At 46.3% G+C, this 24824-nt stretch overlaps 1 protein-coding gene across 2 annotated transcripts in view; it reads right to left on the minus strand.

Annotated features, from left to right (window-relative positions):
* Window positions 1-1844: 1844 nt before the first annotated feature.
* Window positions 1845-24824, minus strand: part of LDLRAD3 (low density lipoprotein receptor class A domain containing 3) — a 208667-nt gene continuing 185687 nt past the window's right edge. Inside the window, exons 5-6 of one of the 2 annotated variants that reach the window (XM_090262606.1) lie at window positions 7359-7704; window positions 1845-2364 (exon numbers count right to left, since the gene is read on the minus strand). In XM_090262606.1, coding sequence (XP_090118732.1) covers window positions 2250-2364; window positions 7359-7704 — 461 coding nt within the window. In that variant the 3' untranslated portion in view covers window positions 1845-2249. Of the gene's footprint in view, window positions 2365-2766; window positions 5625-7358; window positions 7705-24824 lie in introns of those variants that run through there. The other variant, XM_090262598.1, reaches the window with a different exon arrangement.

A 24824-nucleotide genomic window follows, 5' to 3' on the forward strand; every position in this document is an offset into this window, starting at 1 on the left:
ATCACTAGATTCCTAGTGTGAATCACCCTTGCTCAGACCACAAACACAAACCCAGCTCAATCAAAGCATCGGTCATATTAAATAAACAAGCTTCTCCAACATTGCATCCCAGTCCCCCACGACCATGCCTTTGAGCTCCAAATACGGTGGAAATTCAGCCCCTCACCGTCTGTGGCACGAGATATCGCAAAATTTCCAAGGGGTGGTTACCTAGGTACTGATGTATCCTAGCTTCTAGGGAGAAAAATAAAAGGGTTAATCATGAAAAACCTAGTTAACAACATGCATAACTGAGTCTAAGTCTTTGGGTAGCTTGACAAATGTAATAAATGGGAACACATCTTTGATCCAGTAACTTAAAAATCTGCTGAAGGCTAGGTGTGACCCTACGGGGGATTATGGCTCATTTCAGCACTTTCAGTGGTTTGAGGACAGTTCTGGAGCCTACAAGATAGTTCAGGTTTCTTTAGAGTAGAACTCCTCCTAAGTGGCTTTATCCATATTCTTGTAACCTACCCCAGACGGCCACCTCACATAAGCACAAAATGCCTGCAGCTTGAACTTGCCCTTGCCTCCTAGGTTTAGGGAAAGGCCATTGAGTCTCCTGAAATTTTCACTGTAACATTGCCTCTGCTCCTTTCAGACCTGGCTATGTTACCTGATGCTTGTATTCGTATGCTTTTTTCTTGTATGCACAAGAAATTGTGTCAGCCAGTTGTGGGTCCCACTTCTTGGTGAGGTTCTGTAGTAGACACATTGGTATTTTGCCTACTACCAACCCTTTCCATTTGTCCCTTTCTGGCTCCATGTAATTCAGGTGGGGTTGTCAATCAAGAGATTGATTGTCACACACAGTAGCAGCCCTATGACCAACCAAGTACATTTAAGGGAATTTCTATAGACTCTCATGAAGATGCTTTCTCTTTTTCTGAGACTGTGAGCCTGGATCTTTTGGGACACACCTGATGTAAAGCCATCAAGTCAACACTGAGTAAAGACAGGCTGAGAAGCTGGGGAGAGAGAAACAGGTTCCTAATGACAGTTGTTGAACATCTGGATCCAGTCCTGTCCCAAACCAGCAGCCCCGTACCCTTGGGCTTGGATGCATTAGCCAACATGTCTTCTAAAATTTAACACAACTGAGCTTGTATAAGTTGAATTTCTATCATTTACAACTGGAGGTTCTATTAATAGTCCCAAGAACTTGATTCACTATACAAAGAGTGATCTGCTTATCTTTCCAGACATTTCTCCTGAGGGTGTCACTGGATCATTTCCTTTCCTGTGTATGGAACCTCTACTGTGGGCCATCTGAAGGTCTTTCTTATACAGTTTACCCTGTGGATCTACTGCCTTGCCTGGCGGTGGCAAGCTAAATGGAGAACACAGATAATACCTTTCAGATCACTCATCCGCACCTTTTCTCTAAAAGGCAGACTGTGTCAATTCATCATCTTACTGAATCCCTAGTGAGGTAGTTGTTTGTTTTTTACCAGGACCTTTGCACTCAACCCAACTGTTTAGGATGTTACTGGGAAAGCCTCTACTCACCTTACGCCTATGTTTCCTTACTCACTGCAAAAGATCTAATAGGGTCAGTGAAAATTAATTTCATAGGCCCTCGTATTGCCTCCTTTACAAGTTATTCTATTTTCAATTTTTTGAAGGTTGGTGCCATTTCTAGGGTTCTAATGCTCCAGGCCATTGGCATACTTTTCTAAAATGTCCCTAGCTTGGGGCCCATGAACACAATATGGGAACAATCCTTCAGATCGGGGGTTGGCAAGTAACAGCCCATGAGACAAAATCCAACCAGTCACCTATTTTTGTACATAGTTATTGGAACACGGCCACACCCATTCACTTAGGTATTACATGTATGTCTACAGCTGCTTTTGTTGTTGCCACAGAGACCATTGGCCACAAAGCCAAAAATATTTACTTTTCGGTCCTTGCCCTTTACACAAAAAGTTTCCTGATCTCTGCTCTAGATTAGTGCTTCTCAATCATTTCTTCATTGTGGCACCTATTAAAATGATACCACAGGAGATGAAGGAATTAATGTCTTGACAAACCTTTGGGGCATACTGCTTGGGAAGGTCTACCCTCGACTATGCGGGGGAGAACATGACCTGGCACACACTGGGATACCACTGTCTGATAGCCTCATCTTTCTGAGATACCTGGGCACCAACACATGGTCAAAACCTAGGTTCTGCAGGCCCTGTGTTTACATTCGCTTGTGGATTTCAACTTTGGCCAAGACCAAGACCAAGGTTACTTGTCCTGTTCGTAGGTGGTGGCAGTAGTGACCTCCGGGGCATCCTGGTTTCCTGTCCTTGTGGCATCAGTTGAGAAGCAGGTCTAAAGTGAGATTTAAAAGAGCAGAGATGTTCTCGTCCCTGATGGGGCCAACCTGCACCATTTGTGGTTCGAACCCAATTATTAGCACGCCTGTGCTAGCGTTGTGTGCGGCTGGCCCCGGACAGCAGTGCAGTGAACGTAGCCAATGCCTGTCTCCTGAGGGGCCCTCCCAGGGCCCATGATACTAACTGGAATTCATGATTTTACCTCTGGATTCCTATTGCACCGGCTGCTGAATCCTCAAATGCCCCTCATGTTTTGGTGTCAGGTCAATATACTCTTTCTTTTTCTCCCTTTACAATGGCATATATTCATTGCAGAAGCCGTGACAGAAGTGACTGTTCATTTTTTATGTCACCATGGAGGAGAAGGGGTGGGGGTTAAGAACCAGTCACACCAATAGAAAGAATGAAACTGCAAGTTTATTTGAAAGTATAAAATTAAAAAAAAAAAAAAAACCTAACCCCCCCAAAACTGCACACAATCTTTCCAGTTTACATTATCAACTTTGAACACCACACACCAATAACCACTTAGTTGCACTTTTTAAGTGTGTCAATTTCAAATTAGAGGAAATTGAGTCAGATGATAAATTATCTGTCACAGTGGAAGTGTTTTAATGATAAAATAAAAAGGACTCATTGATCTCATTTGAGAAAATAGAGCTGAGATGGTTTTCCTGTTGGCAGAGATTTAGGCAATGTATAAACAAGTGTCCAGACAGGAATGAGTTAAAATACATCGCTGGCCACTTATTTTGCTATCTTGAGTAGAGAGGGGGAAAAAAAAATCCCCAACCCCCCATAGCTTGGGTGTCCTATTAACATATTTTTAGAAACATTCATTAAAAAAGTCAACTCTATAATAAAAATGTCCCTGTGTTTGTTTTAAAAAACAACATTAAATAGGCTGCCCTTATCTACTGACACCATTTGTTTCTCCAAAACGGCTGGAAGCAGAAATGTACGTGAGATTAATTCACTGCACTATTAACTAGAATCCTTTCCTCTGAACAACTTCCAGAGCACCAGACAGAAGCAGGGGCCCATCAGAGGGAGAAATAAAGCCATTCTGACTCACAGGAGATGAAACGTTCAGCCAGAGTTCCTAACACACTCTGGCTGCCATCAAAAGTTCTTTCTTCATTGGGTTACTCAGAAAATAACTAAAGTGTTATTTTAAAAATGAAGGAGGCAAGCAACTAGGTTCCTTTCCTTTCCTTTAAAAAAAAAAAATCACCAAGTGGTTAGCTTTCCTTGTAACGCCCTCCGGACCTGGTTAAGAAAAGGAGTCCACAGAGTAGGATCACTGAACGCCACTTCATCCCCCTCCCCTGCAGGCTCCATGAATTAGCAACTAAGAGGTTACCTCAGGTTTCCTGGGCCGTGGAAAGAAGCCCGGAAGGGGTGACAGCTGCCCAGGGCGGCCCTCCTGGTTCCAGTTTCGTCCCCTGTCAGTTTCCTGCCAAAGAACGCCTAGGTTTCTAGTCATTATGTCCCCAGGGGGTGGGCCCTATGGCTGGCGGGGCACAGAGAAGAGGAGAACTAGTAGAAACAGAGACGAGGACCGAGCGCGAGAGGCACCCCTCACTCAGCATCCTTTGAGAACGAGATAAATAACAGCTCCAAGTGCAACAATGCACGAACACCTGGCACACAGGTCGGTCTGGGGTGACTTGCTATCAGGGGTCACTGGGACAAAGGCATGACCTCCTTTACATCTTTCTTTGGACCTCACTAGAGAAAAAACAACAAAGACAGCTGTCCTATACACATATAAATAGTCCCTTAACTAGAAGGGAAAAAACAAACACACTGTTTCAAATGCATTTCTAAAAGATATAAAATAAAAAGTCCAAATGGCAAATCTTGACTCCAAATTGTCCACTGTCTATGTCTCTCAGGGGAGAAACTATGGGATGTTCGAAGAGGCTTAACCCAACTCTAACCCTAACCCTAACCCTAACCCTACATCAGGGAGCTGGCAGCTGGTGGGAGGTATAGAAACGGTTCTCATGTGTTAGCAATCAGTGTCAAGTCCAAATACACAGGTGAAATGATTTCTGAGTGTTAATAGAACTTAGAAGGTTAGTGCTGAAGCTTCACGAACAGGCCAGGCACGTGGGGTGTAGTTTCTAGGGACCAAGGGCCAGATCAGATACCAGGCTAACTCCAGCGGGGTGCTCATCCCTTGGGTAATGGCAGGCCATGACTGGAAGGCTGACAGTCCAGAAACTGGGAAGGGACAAAAGCAGGGCTAGGGTCCTGGCAGCTTCCATTTCAAGAGCTGAGAACTTGGGTAAATGCCTGGTGGGGGCTTCCTGCCTATTCCGGGATGAGGCTGATGATACACTGCCCGCAAAAGCTCTCAAAACAAGGATTCTAGGGCAGAATTTTAAAGCCAGAATCTATCCAGAGCAGACAGTTTCAGGGTCATTCACAAAACCAAAACAACATGGCTGGTAACTGAAGGGCGCTGCTCATGTCAGAGGTTTTCTCTGGCCACTGCCTCCGCTGACCTGGGAGTAATGCACAGGGTAATGCAAGGCAAGGTTTCCATGCTCATCTGGCTTCGAACCCAAACGCCCAAACACAGCAGCTATCAGACGGCAGCTCACAGAGAACGTGGCCCAGTGTCTTCTGTCCTTCTGAACACCGAACATGGCAGAGAAACACTGCTTCTCTGGGGCTCTTTACACCCTGTTTTTATGCTGCCACCTACTCAGCCAGATTGCAACGGTAACAGAATAACGTGAACAGTGAAGCTGTGATCCTGGGCCCCAGCGGAAGGGTGACCTCCCAGAAAAGATGCACAATATACATGTCAACTGAGAGGCCAGGAAAACACCGGGTCACCCTCCAAGGAATATCCCTGAAATCTGGGGGAAGAGGGGGATGGAGAGAAAGCTGATACCCCAAATCACTCCTTGAGGCACCCCAAAGAGCTTCCCATGAGTGCAGGTTGTTAGGATGGTAACAAGTCAGAGCAGATTAACCCATTTGGACTTCGGAATAACTGGATTTTATACTTCTTCGGTGCCCTGGCTGGGCGCGGAGTCCCTGGGCTCGGTGGTGCCCTCCTGAGGGCCAGGCTGCCCTAAGCTCTGGCCAGTGTCTTCCATGCTCAGAAGGCTGCTGGCTGCTTGGGAGCTGGTGCTGTCGGCGCTCCCGGAGCGGGAGCGGTAAGGGGGCAGGTCGGCTTGGTTCAGGGACTCAGTGTCGGAAGAGTAGGGCGGCGGAGGAAGGTCGTACCACGCAGGTCTGCAAGGAGACGGCAGGATGGGGTGGGAGAGGCAGGGGAGAGGAGAAGAAAGAGAACGCATTACGAGCAGCCAGGGCAAGGCAGGCAGTGCCAGCTTCTCGTTCCCGAGCGGATGCTACCGTGAGGAAGTACAGAGGCAGCCCACGGTGGTGTGCAGCAAGACAGCGACCGGGAGCAGGCCAGGACGCTCCGGCCGGCTCGTGCCAACTGGGCAGTGCCCGAACGACATTGTCTGAGTGGAGCCAGAGTGAGGACGCCAAGTATACTCTTGACTCGTCCTGGGTGACCTGGTGGCGTGGATTTGCTCCATCAGTTGGGGTCCCTGTGGCCAAGCTGCTGGCCTGGTATTTGATGGAACCTCTGAATTTCTTACTGAAAGCCAACTCTGCCTGCCTGTGTGGACTCGGGTTAGGGAGAGGACATCCTCTCAACACCTCTGTGTCCTTATCTATAGAAGGGGATAATAATGACACCTTGCTTGCAGAGAAGTAACAGAAAAGACACTTCATTTGTTGGCTCATTTACTGAAAGCTCACTGTCAGGCCCATGCCACGTACCTCACATTCATTCCTTTGTGTAAGGATCACAAGAATGAAGAGGTAGGTGCCACTTTATGCCCTTGTACTGGGGAGGAAACTGAGGCAGGGGGCATCACATGACTTGCATAGGTTCAGCAATAATGTGAGGGCAGCAGGGCTGGGATGTGGACCCAGGTGTTGTCTTGGTTTCAGTGATCTCAACCTTACTCCACACCGAAACGCAGAGGTTATGAGTGGGGACTGAGGTCCTGTGCGTTTATGCTCATTTGCAAAGCGAGCCTTACGCGCTGCTCCCTGAAGCTACCTTTGGTGAGGAGGGAAAGTGATAACACCAGAGCTGCCGGTGAAGAGGGTCCAGGAGGAACCCAGTCACCCCCGAAACATGTACTCACACACAGTGAGTCCCAAGCTCAGAGGAAGAGGGACACTGAGCAGAGCCCTGCAGGGAGGGCATGGCAACCTCAGCACCAAAGGGGACTCAGACAGCTCTGGTCCAGGTTCTCTGGGAAGCCGTGGGGGTCACCAAAGGAGAGAGGAGGGCTGAGCAGGCAGGATTCAGGGTCATTACTCACTTCAACTACAGAACTCTGCTTTTTGACTTCATGCATTGACTCCAATTGTAAGGAGGGTTCTACTGCTTAACAAAGCTTGAGAGTGCTCCGTTCCACCCCCTTTATTTTATAGATGAAGCCAAGCAAAGTTGAGGAACTGATTAATTGGCTCACTCATTCATTCACTTGCTCACTCACCCATTCAATTCATTCATTCCACAAATATTAACCAAACCTCCGATATGTAGGAAGCACTGTTCTGCAGTAGCAGGAGAGGCCTCAGAGTGTGAATGCCAGTGGTCTGAACATGCTTCAGTGTGGCAATGACAGGGAGGAGCAGGGGTCCAAGCTGGCCAGGATGCTAACTGTATGTCCTTAACAAGTAACTAAAATCCAAGAGCCTCAGTTTCCTCATTTGTAAACTTGAGGCAGAATGAGAGCCATCCTCAGCGAGTCACTGAGAGGATTAAATGAGATGATGCAAGTGAACTGTTCCATAAGGACTCGGTCAATGTCAGGCGCTGCTGTACCTACAGCACCTGAAAGCAGGCTCTTAGCAAGACCCAGGAACCCAGAGGTGCATGCATTCTGCTCCCCACCGCAGACGAGCTCCCTCCCCCCATCTCTTCTACCCAGCATGTACCTTTGGTCCAGCAAGGCCTCTGAGTAGGAGGGCGGGGAGCCTACTTCGGACGCATTCTGCTCAGCCTGGCTGGCCACGTACTGGATGCCATTGTTGACGTTGTAGGTGACGTTGCAGTGGTGGGGGTGGTCTAGGACCACCAGGCGCGACAGCAGCACAGGGTGCTGCAGCCGGTGCACCGGCAGCGTCATGAGGTTGTTCCGCTTCCGTTGGTGGTGCAGGACCAACGCCAGCAGGGCCACCACCAGCACGAAGATGACGGAGCTGCCGATGATGGCGTAGGTGATGCTGGGGTAGTACACGAGCTGGTTCTCCGAAGTCACGAACACCTGTCCGCTGCCAGGTTCTGAGAAACCCCCAAGGGGAGAGAAAAGGAGACGGTTGTCATTTAGCTCGCCCCTTCTATTTCAGTCAGTCCCAGGACGTGCGTGCAAATGTTTGCAGCAGCACGATTCACAGCAGCCAGAAAGCAGAAGCCACCCAATTGGCTATTGACTGGTGAAAGGATAAACAAAATGTGTTATGTCTATACAACGGAATATTACTCAGCCACAAAAAGGTACGAAGAACTGATACATGCCTCAGCATGGATGAACCTCAAGAACATTATACTAAGCAAAATAAGTCACACAAGACCATACTGTATAATTCCACATATATGAAATGTCTAGAAAAGGCAAATTTGTAGACAGAAAGTAGATTGATGGTTGCCTGGGGAGGGATGCTGGGATCGGGGATTAACTGGTAATGGGTACCAGGGATCATGTTGGGGTGAGGGAAATGTTGGATATGGTGATGGTTATACAAATTAGTAAATTTACTACAACATATCCGATCACACAATTAAAATGGGGAAATTTTATGTTATGTAAACTATACCTCAATAAAATTGTTTAAAGAAGTCAGCCCAAGGAACTAGAATATCCAGGGGATAGGAGGGATAGTTCCTATGGCAGAAATCAGTTTTTCCTCAGAATTTTAATATAAAATACACAAGAAACACTGGTCCGTGTGTCTAAGTGCTTATGTGTGTAGAGTGCTTATTTTATGCCAGGCCCCACATCAGGCTTTCAAGATAGAGAGCCTGCATAACACGGGCTAACATCATGGACTCTGGAGCCAGACTAGGTTCAAATCCCAGCCACTCAGCTTACTGGCTGTGTGTCCTTTGGAAAGTGGTCAACCTCTCTGTGTAATTCTTTCCCAACCGTACAATGGGGATGGTAATAGTCCCCACCTCACTGGATTGCTGTGAGCATGAAATAAATGAAGAATCACCAAAAGGCCCCACATAGCAACAATGATCTTGAGAAAAATGAACAAAATCGGAAGAATCACACTACCTAATATCAAACTATACTGTAAGGCTATAGTAATCAAAACAGCATGGTACTGGCATAAAAACAGACATGTAGCTCAATGGACCACAAGAGAGCCCAGAAATAAACCCATACCTTTATAGTCAATTAATATTTGACAGAGGAAGCAATCACATACAATGGGCTAAAGATAGTTTATTTGATAAATGGTATTGGGAAAATTGGACAGATATGTACAGAAAAATAAAACTAGACCACCTTCTTACACCACACACAAGAATAAATTCAAAATGGATTAAAGACTTAAATGTTAGGTTTGAAGCTATAAAAATTGTAGAAAAAAAACATAGGCAGCAAAATCCTGGACATTGATCATAGCAATATTTTATTGCACATATCTCCCAAGGCAAGGGAAACAAAAGAAAAAAACAAAAACAAAAAACAAATGGGACTACATCAAACTTAGAAGTTTTTATACAGCAAAGGTAAGTATCAACAAAATGAAAAGAACCAACAGAAAGGGAGAATGTACTCGCTGATACATCTGATAAGGGGTTAATATCCAAAATATATAAAGAACTTACAAAACTCAACACCAAAAACAAACAAACAACATCACTAATCATCAGAGAGATGCAAATTATAACCACAATGAGATACCACCTCACACCTGTCAGAGTGGCCATCATCAATAAATCAACAAACAACAAGTGTTGGTGAGGATGTGGAGAAAGGGGAACCTTAGTGCACTGTTGGTGGGAATGCAGGCTGGTGCAGTGACTGTGGAAAGCTGTATGGAGATACCTAAAAATAATTAAATATGGAGCTGCCTTTTGACCCAGTGATCCCATTTCTGTGAATATGTCTGAAGGAACCCTAAACACAAATTTGAAGGAACATAAGCACCCCTGTGTTCATTACAGTGTTATTTACAATCACCAAGACATGGAAACAGTCCAAGTGTCCATCAACAGATGAGTGGATAAAACAACTGTGTGACACTTACACAATGGGATACTACTCAGCTGTGAAAAAAGAAGAAAGTTTTATCCTTTGTGACAGTGTGGATGGACCTGGAGAACATTCCGCTAAGTGAAAGAAGCTTGTCAGAGAAAGACAAATACCATATGATTTCACTCCTTTGTGGAATCTAGTGAATAAACTGAACTAACAAGGAAAACAGAGGCAGACTTGAGGACAGAAAGCAGGGTGAAAGTTAAACGGGTAGGGGTGGAGGGTTGAGCAAAAAGGAAGAACCCATGGACGTGGACAACAGTGTGGTGACTGCTGGGAGTGGGTCCGTCGTCGGCAGCCGTCCGTCTCGAGAGACGATGGTGTAGCTTCTTAAGAGTCTATCTGCACCGCCGAGAATGGCTGTGCAGTCCGACTCAGGAGTGACACGGTATCTGTCTCCTCCTGTGTTAAATCGACATCTTGCGATGACGCTGGAGTGTCCTCTCCAGTGAAGCTGAAGCTACAGAGCCTGGGCAGGGTGATATGGAGGGTCTGCTGTTGCCCATGCAGCAGACCCCCCCTCTCTTCGCAGCTGAAGGGTCCAAGGGAAAGACGGAGTCAATACAGCTTGGCTTCAGGAGTGGGAGTGGGTATAAGAGGACTAAATGGCAATGGAAACGAAATTCAATAAAAGAAAATATGAAGAAGCACAACTACCATGGCTGTGGCCCAGCTGGAAGAATAATCTAAATGTAGTGCAAGTGAGCAAATCTGCTGACCTCACCCTGCGCTTTTTCCACCTGGGAAGCAGTGAGGGGGTGTTAATGGGCCTGCAGGGGCCAACATGCAGATGTAAAGTAGCAGCAGCAGCAGCAGTGACCCCTGCTTCCTGGGCTGGTGTCCTGGTGCTGGGCTAGGCTTTACTACACTCCTCATCACTTGATGGTGCTTGTTCTGTTCATCACTGTACCCCCACTGGGTGCCTGGCACATGGTAGGCACTTGAAGTACATAATTTAATGAAAAAAAAAATCTGTGTATTCACATACCTGTTAAGGTAGGTGATTTTATAGCTTTATTATGCCTATTTTTCAGAGGAGCAAATAGACTCAGAGAGGTGAAATAACTTGTCTAATGTCACATAAAAAGTAGAGGAGTCAGACCCTGGCCGCTGTGGCTCAGTGGATTGAGCGTTGGCCTGCGAGCCAAGTGTTGCTGGTTCGATTCCCAGTCAGGGCACATGACTAGGTTGCACGTCAGGTCCCCAGTTGGGGGCATGAGTGAGAGGCAACCACACAGTGATGTTTCTCTCCCTCTCTTTCTCCTTTCTCTAAAAATAAAATAAATAAATAAACAAATAAATTATTAAAAAAAAAGAAAGTAGAGGAGTTAGCATTAGAACCCAGATATTTCTCCTTAGAAAAAACAAACAAACATGCATGCTGCAAAACACACCATCTTCCTCCCTGGTATCAATATTTCCCGATTCTCCCAAATAATCCTCATTTGAGACAGATCTTACCCCTCAAACTCCAGGTTTTGTGTTAATTTTCTTCCCAGCTATGCTCAAACATGTGTGAAAGCTACAACGTTGGGTGGGTCATTGTTTTGAAGATCAAGTAAGTGTATAGAAAGAGGCAAGTAACTCCCCCAGAAAAAAGGCAGAAGAATGCTCCAGACAGTTAGGGGAGGGAGGCAGCCGTGCGCGGTGAAATTTTCTGGAGACAATTAGCTGCCATTCAGGGGTTCTGTTGGAGTTCTGTCTGTTCTCAGATTAGATCATTAAAAAACAAGGTGGGGGTTTATGTATATGTTTCAGAATTCGGACTTAAAATATCCTTTTTATTTTGTTGTCTGCAGCAGAGCTGAGGGGTTGAATCCTGGCACCATCACTTCTGGCTGTTGCTCAGGGAAGTTACTGAACTTTTATAAGCCTCAGGAACCTCATCTTTAAAACGGTGGTGGTCCTGTGTAAGTAACAGTGGCCTTGTCCTTGGGATACAGAGAGGGTAAAAACTGTATTCAGAGAGTTCTGAGTAAAGAGCCTGGCAAAGGTAGGGGGTGGGGGAGTGGGGTGTGTGTGTATGTGCGCGCGCATGTGTGTGTTATAAACTTTATCATTTTAAGTTTTTAAGTGTACAGTTCAGTGGCATTAGGTACATTCACACTATGGTGCAAACCACCACCATCCCCTCCTCCAGAACTTTTCATCATCCCAAACTAGTTAATGCTAATTCTTAGTGTTCACATTCTTTCCATTATCCTCATCAAGTTCTCTGGATCAGAGGCAGAGACTGGAAGAGTCTGCTGGGGGGGGGGGGGGAATGGGGGGGAGGCAGTAAAGTAGGGGACAGGATAAGGATTGAGTAATTTCCTTTCCAGTGAGATGTTTCTTAAAAGAGGATTTTCACATGGAAAACCAATGGGTCCAGTTTTAAGACACTGCCTTCTGGGTAACCACTCGAGGTTTTAAGAACACAAGAGAGAGCTCTTTCAAAAGAATGGAATGTCAAATGCCTGTGGGACTTAACAGTCTCATTAATGTCTCCCAAAGCAGGCCCTCTCCAGATTGGCCCACTCTGGCAGGAGAGAAGCAGCAGTCACATTTGCTTGAGAGATTATGTTACGCAACTCAGTGGTGCCTGGTCTCGTTTTTGCTCTGTGTGTAAAATGTCATCTTGCATTAATTCATGAACTAGACTTGCTCTTCTTAAGAGCTTAATAAACCTGCTGGCCAAATTACTAATATCAGAGTTGCCTTAGACCCGGGTTTCAAGGGCATAATCCGTGGATAATGAAGTTTCCATTTATTCTGGCTGTCCCTCTAGCTGATGCCCTCCTGCTCCGACAGTGTGGATTCCTGGCAATCTGGTTACTACCCAGGGACCACCGTGCTGGCTCCTGCTGCCGTTGGGAGCGGGATGGGCTGTGCACAACTCCAGGACGCTCTTCCCCTCGGAGCCATCACAGATTGTGTAGTTACAACACAGCAGTTTCCTAGCAGGTGGCAGTCACGTGTCTCAAAGAAGGGTGCCTTTGTCTCATTCACACAGAAGCACTGTCTGGACTGACGGAGGGACGAAAGCAGCTGACACATGGAACTTGGGTGTTCCTCTCAAAAACTCCCTCCTGCAGATGCAAAAGGGATTTCCTACAAGATTTCTTTTTTTGTTGTTTGTTAGTTTACCAGATTGGCAAAGGCAAAGACGGACTTTGCATTGTGCTGGCCAGGCCTTGGAAAAACAGCACGATTATTAGTGCATGGTCAGTGGGGGCCGTAAATGGTACAAGTCAGGGTGGGGACAGGGTTAAAATGCATATCAAAAAATGTAGATTTCCTTCAATTTAGCCATTGCACTATGAGAAACCTGTCTGAGAAAGAGACACAGAGACAGATAGACAGACAGACAGACATGAGCTTGTTTCTCCACCCATCTACACATTCACTGGTGGACTCTTTTATGTGCCCTGGCTGGTGGATCAAAGCCACAATCTTGGTGCATCGAAGCCACAATGGAGATGATGCATGGAGATGATGCTCTAACCATTGAACTACCTGGCAGGGGCGAGAAATAACTTAATTCACGTATTTGCTGAAGCATTGTTCACAAGAGCATATATACCAGAAAGGATCTAAACATCTATTAACTGCAGCACAGCTATATAAATTATGGTGTATTCATACAATACCACACCTATTTAAAAAATTAGGGCAACTCTACATACGCTGATGTCATAACCTGAAAGATACTGTGGTAAGTGAAAAAAAAAGTGAAGTCCAGTGGAGAATGCACAGAATATTTCTAGAGGAGCACACAGAACTGGTATCACTGGCAGCTTCCAGGGACAGCAACAGAGGTAAGAGAGGGACTCACTTCTATTTCCTCTTCTACTTTGTACAGCCTATTTGTCCATTATTATCTATCGAAAATGCCCATGATGGTGCATAACCACCACCACAAACACAATATGGAACCTTCCCCCACTCCCCTACCCCCCGGCCCCCAAATGTTCCTGTGCTCCTTGGCAGTCATGGGAAACTACTGAGTCATGTATGTGGAATCATATCGCACGTAGCCAATTGTGTCTGGCTCCCTTCACTTGGCAAAATGCTTCTGACATTCACCCACATTTCTGTGAGGACTCCTATTTCGTTCCTTTAGATTGCTGCATAGAATTCCATCGAATGGATGCATGCACCACATACCACAATCTGTCTATCCATTCACCAGCTGAGGGAGGTAAAAGGGGAGCTGCCAGTTTCTGGAAAGCAGGTCTTGGTGCTGACATATGTTTTTCACATTTCTTGATATATATTTAGGGGTAGGGAGCTGAGTCATATGAAAAGTGTATGTTTAACTTGATAAGAAATTGTCACAGTGATCTCTGAAGTGAATGCAGTATTTGGCCTCCCCTGCCCCTGCCAGCTGCGCTGCAGCCTCACCCGTCCTTAACACAGTTAGTATTTTAAATTTCAGCCATTCAGCTAGGTGTGCAGTGGGATCACTGAGGCTTGAAGTTGCACTCTCCAACGGCCAGTGATGTTGAGCATCTGTTCATGTGCTGCCTTGCCATCCATATAGATCTTTGGTGAACTGTCTACTTAAACCTCTTGCCCATTTTTAAATGGGTTTGTCTGACTACTTATTATTGAGTAGTAAGAGGCCTTTATACGAGTATGTTCTGGGATACAAGTCCTTTTCCAGAAATGTCATTTGCAAATTCTTCTCTCCCAGTCTGTGGCTTGTCATTTCATCTACTTTACAGTGTCTTTTTGAAGATAAGTGTTTTAAAAAAATTTTTATGAAGTACATTGTATTAATTATTACTCTTACTTTCTGTGCTTTTTGTATTCCATCCAAGAAATCGTTGCCTAGAAGAAGTTTTATAGCTTTAGTTCCTACATTTACATCTATGATCCACTGCAAGTTAATTTTTGTTTATGGGACAAGTTGAAGTTCAATGTTCTTTTCCCCTCCCTTTGGATATCCAACTGTTCCAGCACCATTTGTTAAAAAGCCTATGCTTTCTTATTGAATTACCTTGGCACCTTTGTTGAAAATCAATTGACCAGACAAGTCTGGGTCTATTTCTAGTTTCTAGATTCATTATTCTGTCTGATTGAGCTAAATGCCAATTATTATGCCAACAAGAGTGTTGATAACTACGGCTTTATAGTAAGTCTCAAAATCAGGTAGTGTGAGTCTTGCATAAACAGAAATTTATTTCTGATTATAAAAGCCCATGTTAATTATTCAAATTAAAGTAATTAGCAATGTTCAAGAAAGACAAAATCCCTCCCATAAACTAACTAGAATTCCACTTGAGAATAACAGTTAATGGATCGATGTAGACAAGCTGTTGGCAAACTTTATCTGTTAAGGGCCAGATTGTAAATATTATATGCTTTGTGGGATGTGCAATTTCAGTCACAACTACTCAACTCTGCCTCTGTAGTTCAAAAGCGGTTACAATCAATACATCAATGAAAAAGTATTTTTGTGTCCCAAAAGCAGGAGACAGATTGGATATGGACCACTGGCCTTAGTTCACTGATCCTCAGTGTAGATCCTTCAAAATGATTATCTATGCACAGATACACATTCACCTTTCTTCATGGCATGGGGATATTTCTACAATAGACATCTTTCCTCACCCATCCACACCTTTGTTAAAGATTAGCTGTGTAGTGTCCCATTATATAGCTATATCACAATATACTTATCTATTGACATCAGAGAAGGAAAACTCTGACTCCAAAAAACCTCCGCTGCCTTGCGGCATACCTCTTCAAGGGAAAGGCTAAGGGAGTAAACCCCGACAGAAAATCCGGAGCCGGAGTCCCTAAGGCGGTTTGACGTTGTAGTCAACACCGGCAACTCCTGCGGCGCACCTGAAGCCAAGCTGTATTGACTCCGTCTTTCCCTTGGACCCTTCAGCTGCGAAGAGAGGGGGGGTCTGCTGCATGGGCAACAGCAGACCCTCCATATCACCCTGCCCAGGCTCTGTAGCTTCAGCTTCACTGGAGAGGACACTCCAGCGTCATCGCAAGATGTCGATTCAACACGGGAGGAGACAGATACCGTGTCACTCCCGAGTCAGACTGCACAGCCATTCTCGGCGGTGCAGATAGACTCTTAAGAAGCTACACCATCGTCTCTCGAGACGGGCGGCTGCCGCCGCCGCCGACTTATCTATTGAGAGAGGGAATTGTGAACAACTAACCCCTATGGGTGTACATTTAAGTTGCCCCTACCTCCGCTCTTACACTATTAACAAAAATGCTATAGGACTTCCAGTCAAGATGGTGGCATAAGCAGACATGGCTCGCCTCCTTGCACAACCACATCAAAATTACAACTAAGATATAGAACAACCATCACTCAGAACCATCAGAAATTGACTTGAATGGAAGTCTGACAACTACAGAATTAAAGCACATCCATCCAAACTGGTAGGAGGGGTGCAGACGTGGAACAGGCTGGTCCCACACTCACAGTGGGGGATAAAAATTTGGGAGAGATATCTCAGGAATGAGGAGACCTAGCCCCACATCAGGATCCCCAGCCCAGGGTTCCAGTGCCAGGAAGATAAGTCCCCACAACTTCTGGCTGCAAAAACAGCAGGGATTGAATCAGTGGAAGAAATTTCTGGAACCCCAAGCAGTTCCTCTCGAAAGAACCTATACACAAACTCCTATATTCAGACTTATTCCCTCTGAGCTCCAGCACTGTGGTAGCAGCTTGAAAGGCACCAGTGGCATACTGGGAGAAACTGGGGTATCTGGTATCAAGGCAATCAGAGGCCATTGTCCCTTTTCTGAGCCCTCTACCCACAGACACTGAGCCAGCAAGCTAGTGCCATATCTGAGACTCCATCTACCTGGCTAACTCTGTTTGCCCCCCCCCCCTGGAGATCCCCAGAGACTACATCCCATCCCAACTTACAGGCCCATCCAAGCTGCATTTCCACATGACTGGCTGGCCCTGGCTCATGCTTTGCAACTTCCTAGATCTTCTCAAACCAGCAACAGTGGGCCCAGTGAGCCCCAGGCCCAGCATTACCAGCAGCCAGCCTAGATTCATAGCTTGGCATCACCTAGGTATCTCCAATCCCAGCAGAGAAGCAGCCATCTCAGAATATTTTATAAGTCAGGCAGGGTGGCCTTGGTTGAAACACAGGTAGAGGCTGACCTCGCCCTGCACCACCCAGGAAATCCCAGAGCCTGTGCACCCAATGGAGACCTACAGACCACGCTGGAGTATGACTACCCTGCCCCTGCACAGATGATCCTCCACAGAGGGCAGAGGTTGGTGGTCAGTGGTCACAGCCGATCCTTGCAGCTGACTGACCAGGGTAAATCCCTTCCATTGACTTGCTATCAGCAATCAAGGCGCAACTACAAGAGGAAGGGGTACTCAGCCCACACAAAGGGCACACCTCGAGTACCCAGCTTGGGTGATAGGGGAGGCTGTGACACTGGACCCTAAAGGACATCTACTACATTAGTCCACGCTAACAAGACACAGAGTCAAAGCAGCCCTACATAATACATAGAAACACACACAGGGAGGCTACCAAAATGAGGAGACCAGAAAACATGGCCCAAATAAAAGGACAGATCAAAACTCCAGAATAAGAACTAAACAAAAGGGAGATAAGCAATCTATCAGATGCAGAGTTCAAAATACTGGTTATAAGGATACTCAAGGAACTTAGTGAGGACCTCAACAGCATAAAAAAGATTCAGTCGGAAATGAAGGATACACTAATTGAAATAAAGAACAATTTACAGAGAAACAACAGTAAAGTGAATGAATCCCAGAATCAATCAATGATTTGGACTATAAGGAAGAAAAAAATAACCAATCAGAACAATAAGAAGAAAAAAGAACCCAAAAATATGAGGATGGTATAGCAGCCTCTGGGACAACTTCAAGAGGTCCAACATTGGCATCACAGGGGAGCCAGAAGGAAATAGAAAGAGCAAGAAATTGGAAATCTATTTGAAAAAATAATGAAAGAAAACCTCTCTAGTGTGATGAAGGAAATAAGACATTCAGGTCCAGGAAACACAGAGAGTCCCAAATGAGATGGATGCAAATGGAGAGAAAAGGAGAAAATGCAGCAACAGACAAGGGAGAGGCCATGTGAAGATGGAGGCTGGAGTCATGCAGTCCCCAGGCCAACGAACGCCAAGCATCAGGGAACCAGCAGAAGCTGAGAGACACGGGACAGATTCTCCCTCATAGCTGCACAAAGAACGAACCCTTCCAGTTCTTTGATTTTGGACCTTTGGTCTCCAGAACTGTGAAAGAACAAATTTCTGTTGCTTTCCACCACTAAGTTGGTGGCCACGTGTCATGGCAGCCCTAGAAGACTAATGCACCACCCTATGAGGCAGGCCGTGAGGAAAAGGGAGCATAGAGAAGTTCAGTACACGGGCCCAAGTACTCCACACATCTCAGTTATTACTGACAGCTGTTATTCCAGGACTTCTCAGAGCCTTTACTAGGCAAATGTACATTGCAATGCTTGTGAGAGGAAGTGGCTATTTCATCAACCTCGGTGCCACGCATGAACAGAAATCATGTCATGTTCCATGTAAGCACATTCCCAACATTTGGGAAGTGTCTTTTCCCAAATCAGATAGGGACTTCCTTGGCCCTTGGGCATGCTGTTAGAGGAAGCTTGTGGGTTCGGGTACCAACTTAAAAGGCAGAAGCTGAGAAGGGACTGCCTCCGCCCCTCGCCTCTCTCTGTGCAGCAGCAGTGCCCCCTCCAGGCCACACCTGCTTAATGTTCAGCATCACCATCCCTGGCTGAAGCCTGCCGACTGCCTGCGCAGCAGCTCCTGGGTGTGAAAAGAGAGACTCCCTCCACCCAGTGCTGTGTGACATCCTGTCATCATGACACCTGACAAGACAGGGGACTGATCCTGTTAAAAGCACGAGGAGCCCTGGCTGGAGCGGCTCAGTGGATTGAGTGCTGACCTGAGAACCAGAGTGCCTGGTTCTATTCCCGGTCAGGGCACAGGCCTGGACTGAAGGCCAGCTCCCCAGTTGGGGGTGTGTGAGAGGCAACCACACATGGATGCTTCTCACCCTCTTTCTCCCTCACTTCTCCTCTCTTAAAAAATAAAATCCTTAAAAAAATTTAAAAAGCACAGGAGCCCAGGGCAACCATGGGTCTGCTTTTCATATCTGCGCCTTCATGATGGCCCCTGTATAATTGGTTCATCGGTGCGGCGCCTGCCTGTTAAACTATTATCTGGGGAAATGCTGAGTGTGCACACTTGGAAAACTTTCTGAATAATTTAGGCAAAAGGGCTGATAACAGAGGCATTACAGGCAGGGCTCCCAAAGGGGAGTTTTATTGACCATGAATAAGTTCACAACTTCTGAAGATTTCAGAAAATCTTAACACAATGACCGGGGCTGGCACCCCGCAGCGAAAGGCTATTCATTTTGTACACAGTTGGGTCTTGTGCTCCAGTCCCAGAGCTGGCAGATGAGGACTCCTCACAGAGAAGCACAAGTACATCTGATCCCAGTCAGACTGCTACCAGCCCTGGTGCCCATGTCTCATACCCTCCGACATTGCCACCCTCGTTCCAGCCACATTCTCCTCCATCCACCCTGCCCCACCTGCTCCCTACAGGCTCTTTTCCCTTAGCTGCAGGGTGCTTCTTAGTATAAAGTCTGGAGTCCTCAGCATGGCCTCCCAGGCACTAAATAATCTTGCCTGTTACCACTCCTTTGCTCCTGTCTGCTCATTGTCCCGCAGACTCCCTGACCTTCTTCCTCTGGTTTCAAAGCACACGAAGAGTCTGCCCCAGGGCCTTTGCACACACTGTGCTCTCTGCCTGGGCATTTGCATTGCTCACCCTGTTCCACTCAAATCTCTGTTCCTAGTTCAATATTAGCAGGAAGACATCCTCTGCCACCGCCATCCTCTCCATCCCCTCTCCTGGCCTTATCTGTCTTCACAGCACTTGTCACCGCCTGTCATTGTTCACTGTATTTGTATGGAATCATCTCTTTCCTACTGAAATACAGTCCTGTGTGAGCACAGCCAGATTCTGCTCACTCATCACTGCATCTTCAATACTCAAAACAGTGTTCAGTAAACATCTGTTGGGGGATGTAGGCAGAGGGTCTCGAACTCTGTGGCTCTGTATGTCTCGGTTTCTGCTGTACTGCAGAAGCACTTGCATCCTCACAGGAGACTAAGCATCTTATGTATCAAGTGCTTCATGGCTGGGAAAAATAAATCACAGGTGAGAAAAATAAATCTCAGAGAAGTAAGGGCACCTGCCCCCAGGTCACTCTGCCAGGAAGTTACAGAGCTGAGCTCTGAGCCCAGGTCTGCTGAACCAACATCCAAAGATCACATGGTATAAGGACAGGTACCACTCAGGTCTGTGGAGGCAATCTGCTCTAGGAAATAGGAAACCACCCCTGTGGCTGAAATACTCATGTTGTTACTGATGGGCAGCTGCTGAGCTCGGGACTGTAGAGAAGACACGTTTATTGCTTAAATATATGAGGTCTGTCTGGAAAAAGTCCAGCCATTGTTAATGTAATGTGGATGGTTTGTGTGACATTGATGTAACCTGGCAGCCAAGACTGGAATGTGCACACATGAACAATGACAACTTCACTCTACTAGTCAGTGGGGGCAGTAGACACTGTTAAATGAGCACGTGTGGCCAGTGCATTCAAAATGACTGAGCAAGTAGAGCAACGAATCTGCATCAAATTTTGCATTAAGCTTGAACATTCCTCTGCAGAAACTATTTGGATGACTCAGAAGGCCGTAGCTACGGGCAACTGGTGATTGGCAGCTTCATCACGACAATGCACCTGCTCATGTGTCACGTCTCATGCAAAGTTTCTGGCAAACCAACAAATCACCCAGGTGACTCAGCCCTGCTACAGCCCAGGTTTGGTGCCCTACGACTTCTGGCTTTTCCTAAAACTAAAATCACCTTTGAATGGAAAAGTTTCAGACCATCAATGAGATTCAGGAAAATACGATGAGGCAGCTGATGGTGACTGGGAGAACTGTGTGAGGTCCCAAGGTGCCTACTTTGAAGGGGACTGAGGCATCATTGTACAGTGTTTCTTGTATCTTGTAGCTTCTTCAGTAAGTGTCTCTACTTTTCATATTACATGGCTGGATACCTTCTAGACAGATCTCAAATATAAAACATATTCTCTTTCTTCTAGAATCTTCTTTCTCACAAATTAGCTGGGGTCAGTGTAGCCCTCTCCCAGAATCATCTAGAGACCTGCCACCTCACAGGCTGAGTGTAGCCAGGACATGCAGGCTCCTCTCCCAAAGCAGCCAAGATCAGCCCAGACTCCGTCCCACTAGGCCAACCCCATACCAACCTGCAGACTTGACCCAGCTCTGCCCACACTCACAACCCTTCTAGAACTTTCTGCCCTCAAGGGTGAAGAACCAACTCCTTATGATACTCAGCTCTTCCTACTTGGTTCTCTTCATCTCTACACTTCTTACCACCTCCCTTTCCACCTGCCCTATGCTGGCCATCCAAGGCTAGGATAAAGTATTCACAGATCCTCTGGCACACCCAAATTTCCTGCCTAGTGCCTTCACCTATAAGAACTGGATCTCACAGCCTCCTGGTTGAAAAGAAGAGACTGAATTTTTTAAAGTATATTTTATTAATTATGCTATTACAGTTGTCCCAATTTTTCTCTCTTTGCTCTCCTCTGCCTGGTACCCGCTATGGCCTATCGCAAGACTCCCCCCGCACTTAGTTCATGCCCATGGGTCATGCATATAAGTTCTTGGGCTACTCCATTTCCTATACTGTTCTTAACACCCCCCTGCCTATTCTGCACTTACCAATTTGTACTTCTTAATCCCTGCATCTTTCCCCCCATTGTCCACTTTCCCCCAAATTGATAACCCTCCAAATGATCTCCATATCAATGATTGTATTTCTGCTATGCTTGTTTGCTTAGTTTGTTTTTTAGATTCAATTGTTGAGAGTTGTGAATTTATTGCCATTTTAATGTTTATAGTTTTGATCTTTTTCTTAAATTAGTCCCTCTAACATTTCATATAATAATGGCTTGGTGATGGTGAACTCCTTGAGCTTTACCTTGCCTGGGAAGCACTTCATCTGTCTTTCATTCTAAATGATAGCTATACCGGACAGAGCAATCTAGGTTGTAAGTCCTTTGTTTTTCATCACTTTGAATACTTTTGGCCAGTCCCTTCTGGCCTGCAAAGTTCCTTTCCAGAAATCAGCTGACAGTCTTACAGGCACCCCTTTGTAGGTAACTATCTGCTTTTCTCTTGCTGCTTTTAAGATTCTCTCTTTATCTTTAACCTTTGGCATTTTAATTATGATCTGTCTTCATGTGGTCCTCTTTGGGTCAAACTTGTTTGGGACTCTCTGTGCTTCCTGGACTTACATGTCTATTTCCTTAATCAAATTAGGGAAATTTCTTTCATTATTTTTTCAAATAGAGTTCCAATTTCTTGCTCTTCCTCTTCTCCTTCTGGCACCCCTATGATTCTGATGTTAGTATGTTTGAAGATGTCCCAGAAGCTCCTTAGCTTATCCTCATTTTTTAAAATTCTCTTTCTTCTTAATGTTCCAATTAAATGTTTTATTCTTCTTTATGTTCCAAATCATTAATTTGATTCTCAGCTTCATCCACTCCACTGCTGGTTCCCTGTAAATTTTTATTTCACTTAGTGTAACCTTCACTTCTGCCTGGGTCTTTTTTATGCAGTTGAAGTACCCTGTGAGTTCTTTGAGTATCCTAATAACCAGTGTTTTGAACTCTGCATCTGATAGATTGCTATCTTCATTTTGTTTAGTTCTTCTTCTGGAGTTTTGTTCTCTTCTTTCATTTGGGCCATATTTCTTTGTCTCCTCATTTTGGCAGCATCCCTGTGTTTGTTTCTGTGTATTAGGTAGAGCTGCTTTGACTCCCTGTCTTAGTCTCACAGCCAACAGTAGAATAGCACACAGGTATGTTGTATGGGGCAGAGCCTTAGGTAGGCACCAGAGCAGGGCAACCTGTATCACCGCTTTGTGGCTGTGTGTGGGAGAGGGCTCACAGAGGGGACAATGCCATTGCCTGGCCTCTGGAGTTTTGTCTGGAGGAAACTGTCTCCCGGCACGTGCCCTGATGCCAGGCACTTTAATATCTCCCTGTATGCCACTGGTGCCCCTCCAGCTGCTGCCCTGGTTCTGAAGCCTGAGGGAGTGGGTCTGTGTTAGTCCTAAGTCCATTGTGGGTCCTTTAAGAGGAGACTCCTGAGAATCCTGCTGTTTCTTCCGCTGCCCCAACCCTCACTGGTTTTTACAGCCAGAAGTTAGGAGGACTTATATTCCTGGCACTGCAACCCTGGGCTGGGTAGCCTGGTGTGGGGCTGGGATCCCTTGCTCCCAAGGTATCCCTCCAGACTTTTGTTCACCACACATAGGTGTGGGCCACTCGTCCTACATCTCACTGCCTCTCCGCTTGTCTCTGAGTCTCTCCATGTGGCTTTGCATCTTCACCCCTCCCGCCTGTCTGAATGAATGTGCTTTAATTCTTTGGCTGTTGAACTTCCATACAGCTCAATTTGCTGATGATTCTGGGTGATATTTATTTTGTAGTCTAGTTGGAATTTTGCTGTGGTTGTGTGAGGAGGGAAGCCATATTTACCTACGCCTCCATCTTGACTGGAAGTCCAGGAGACTGAAAGAATTTAATGAACAGTGGGAAGCTGTTTCTAACCTCAGGCCTGAGCAGTGAGGATGTGGTTCCTAGAAATGGGTGAGACCTGACAGGCGGTGAGGCTTTGGTGGAGGAAGGCAGTCACTGCTGATCTGTGGCCTCACAGACAGGGAGCTAGGGGAACAGTGTTCTGACCTTTTTCTCTTTCCACCCCCCATCTTCTGCTGGTGCTTCCTACGGACCAAACCCACCAAAGCCAGTAAGAGGCCCAGCGGATACAGCCCGTGGAAGTCAGCAGTCCTGCAGGGAGGAAGCTGGCCGCTGATGGCCGATCAAAGCTTCCAGGGCGCCCTGTTCCTTTGTGGCAACCTTTGGGGAGCCCTTTCCCTCAGCCCTGCAAGTCCTATCTCCTCTAGGCCTTTGCTCAAATGCTACCACATTCATGAAGCCTTCCACTGTCCCCTCTGCTGGCTTGACTGGGTTCCTTTCTGCACTTCCCTCACACACTGCCATTCCCTCTGCTACGCCTGACAGCATGCTGGAGGCAAGGTGGCTTAAATGAGACAGGGACAACTGGTGGTCCCGCTGGCCCAGTGTTGACCAGCCCTGCCCGGCTGGGCTCACGACCTCACGCAGGGAAGCACCTTCCTTCAGAGCTGACACTCATGCTCATTGCACCTCGATGCAGAAATGAACAAAACCCACCCAAAGGAACAAAGCAAAGGTTATTTATTTGGAGCTCGCTGTAGCCAAGGAAGTCAGATTGTCACGTGTGTTTTGGTAGAGACTGAAAAGCAGGCAGAGTAGTGGGAAGTTTTCTTAGTGGGGAAAAGAGATGGCTTCAGGTAAGTCCTGACTGGGGGCCATTGGCCTGGGGAATCTGAAGGGGGGCTAAGTAATAGGTTAGGGGAGCATATTTAGCCTTCTCTGCTTGGTCCTAAGTTGGAAATGGGGATTAAAATTAGAGGCTGTCAGTCATTAATCAAGTCTTGGATGCTTTGGGCCCAAGGTTAAGGGGTTACCGTTTGGCTTCGTTGCGCAGGTTGCTGTAGGCTGTGCATCAGCGTTCTATTCTTACACACCATCTGGTCAGTGTCTGTCTGTATACTGAGTCCCTCACTGACTCTGCAAACCCACACCCCACGTCGGTTTGAGCCCCCGCGACACCCTGGGCAAGTCTACTGCTCAGGTCCCTCATTTTAAAGTAGGGGCAACCAACAGCCACTGTGCAGAGTCACTGTGAGGCTGAGAGCTAATGCAGGTGAAGTCCCTGTCATGGTGTGGGAAGTCTGTAGCAAGAGCCATTATATGACTACGTGCCTGCTGTGCACACAGGAAGGACTTAAGTGTAGATGAGGATAAGCCTATCCAATTTAAGAAGGCAGTGTGCATGGGGGTGAGTCTGTGTGGAAAAGTGTGATTGACTGGCTTAGAGTTCTGGTTTCGTCACAGACCACGTGAGTGACTTTGGCCAATTTGCTA

The sequence above is a fragment of the Furipterus horrens genome, unplaced genomic scaffold (assembly GCF_987537825.1).
Source record: "Furipterus horrens unplaced genomic scaffold, mFurHor1.1.pri manual_scaffold_2, whole genome shotgun sequence".
Taxonomy (NCBI): Eukaryota; Metazoa; Chordata; class Mammalia; order Chiroptera; family Furipteridae; genus Furipterus; species Furipterus horrens.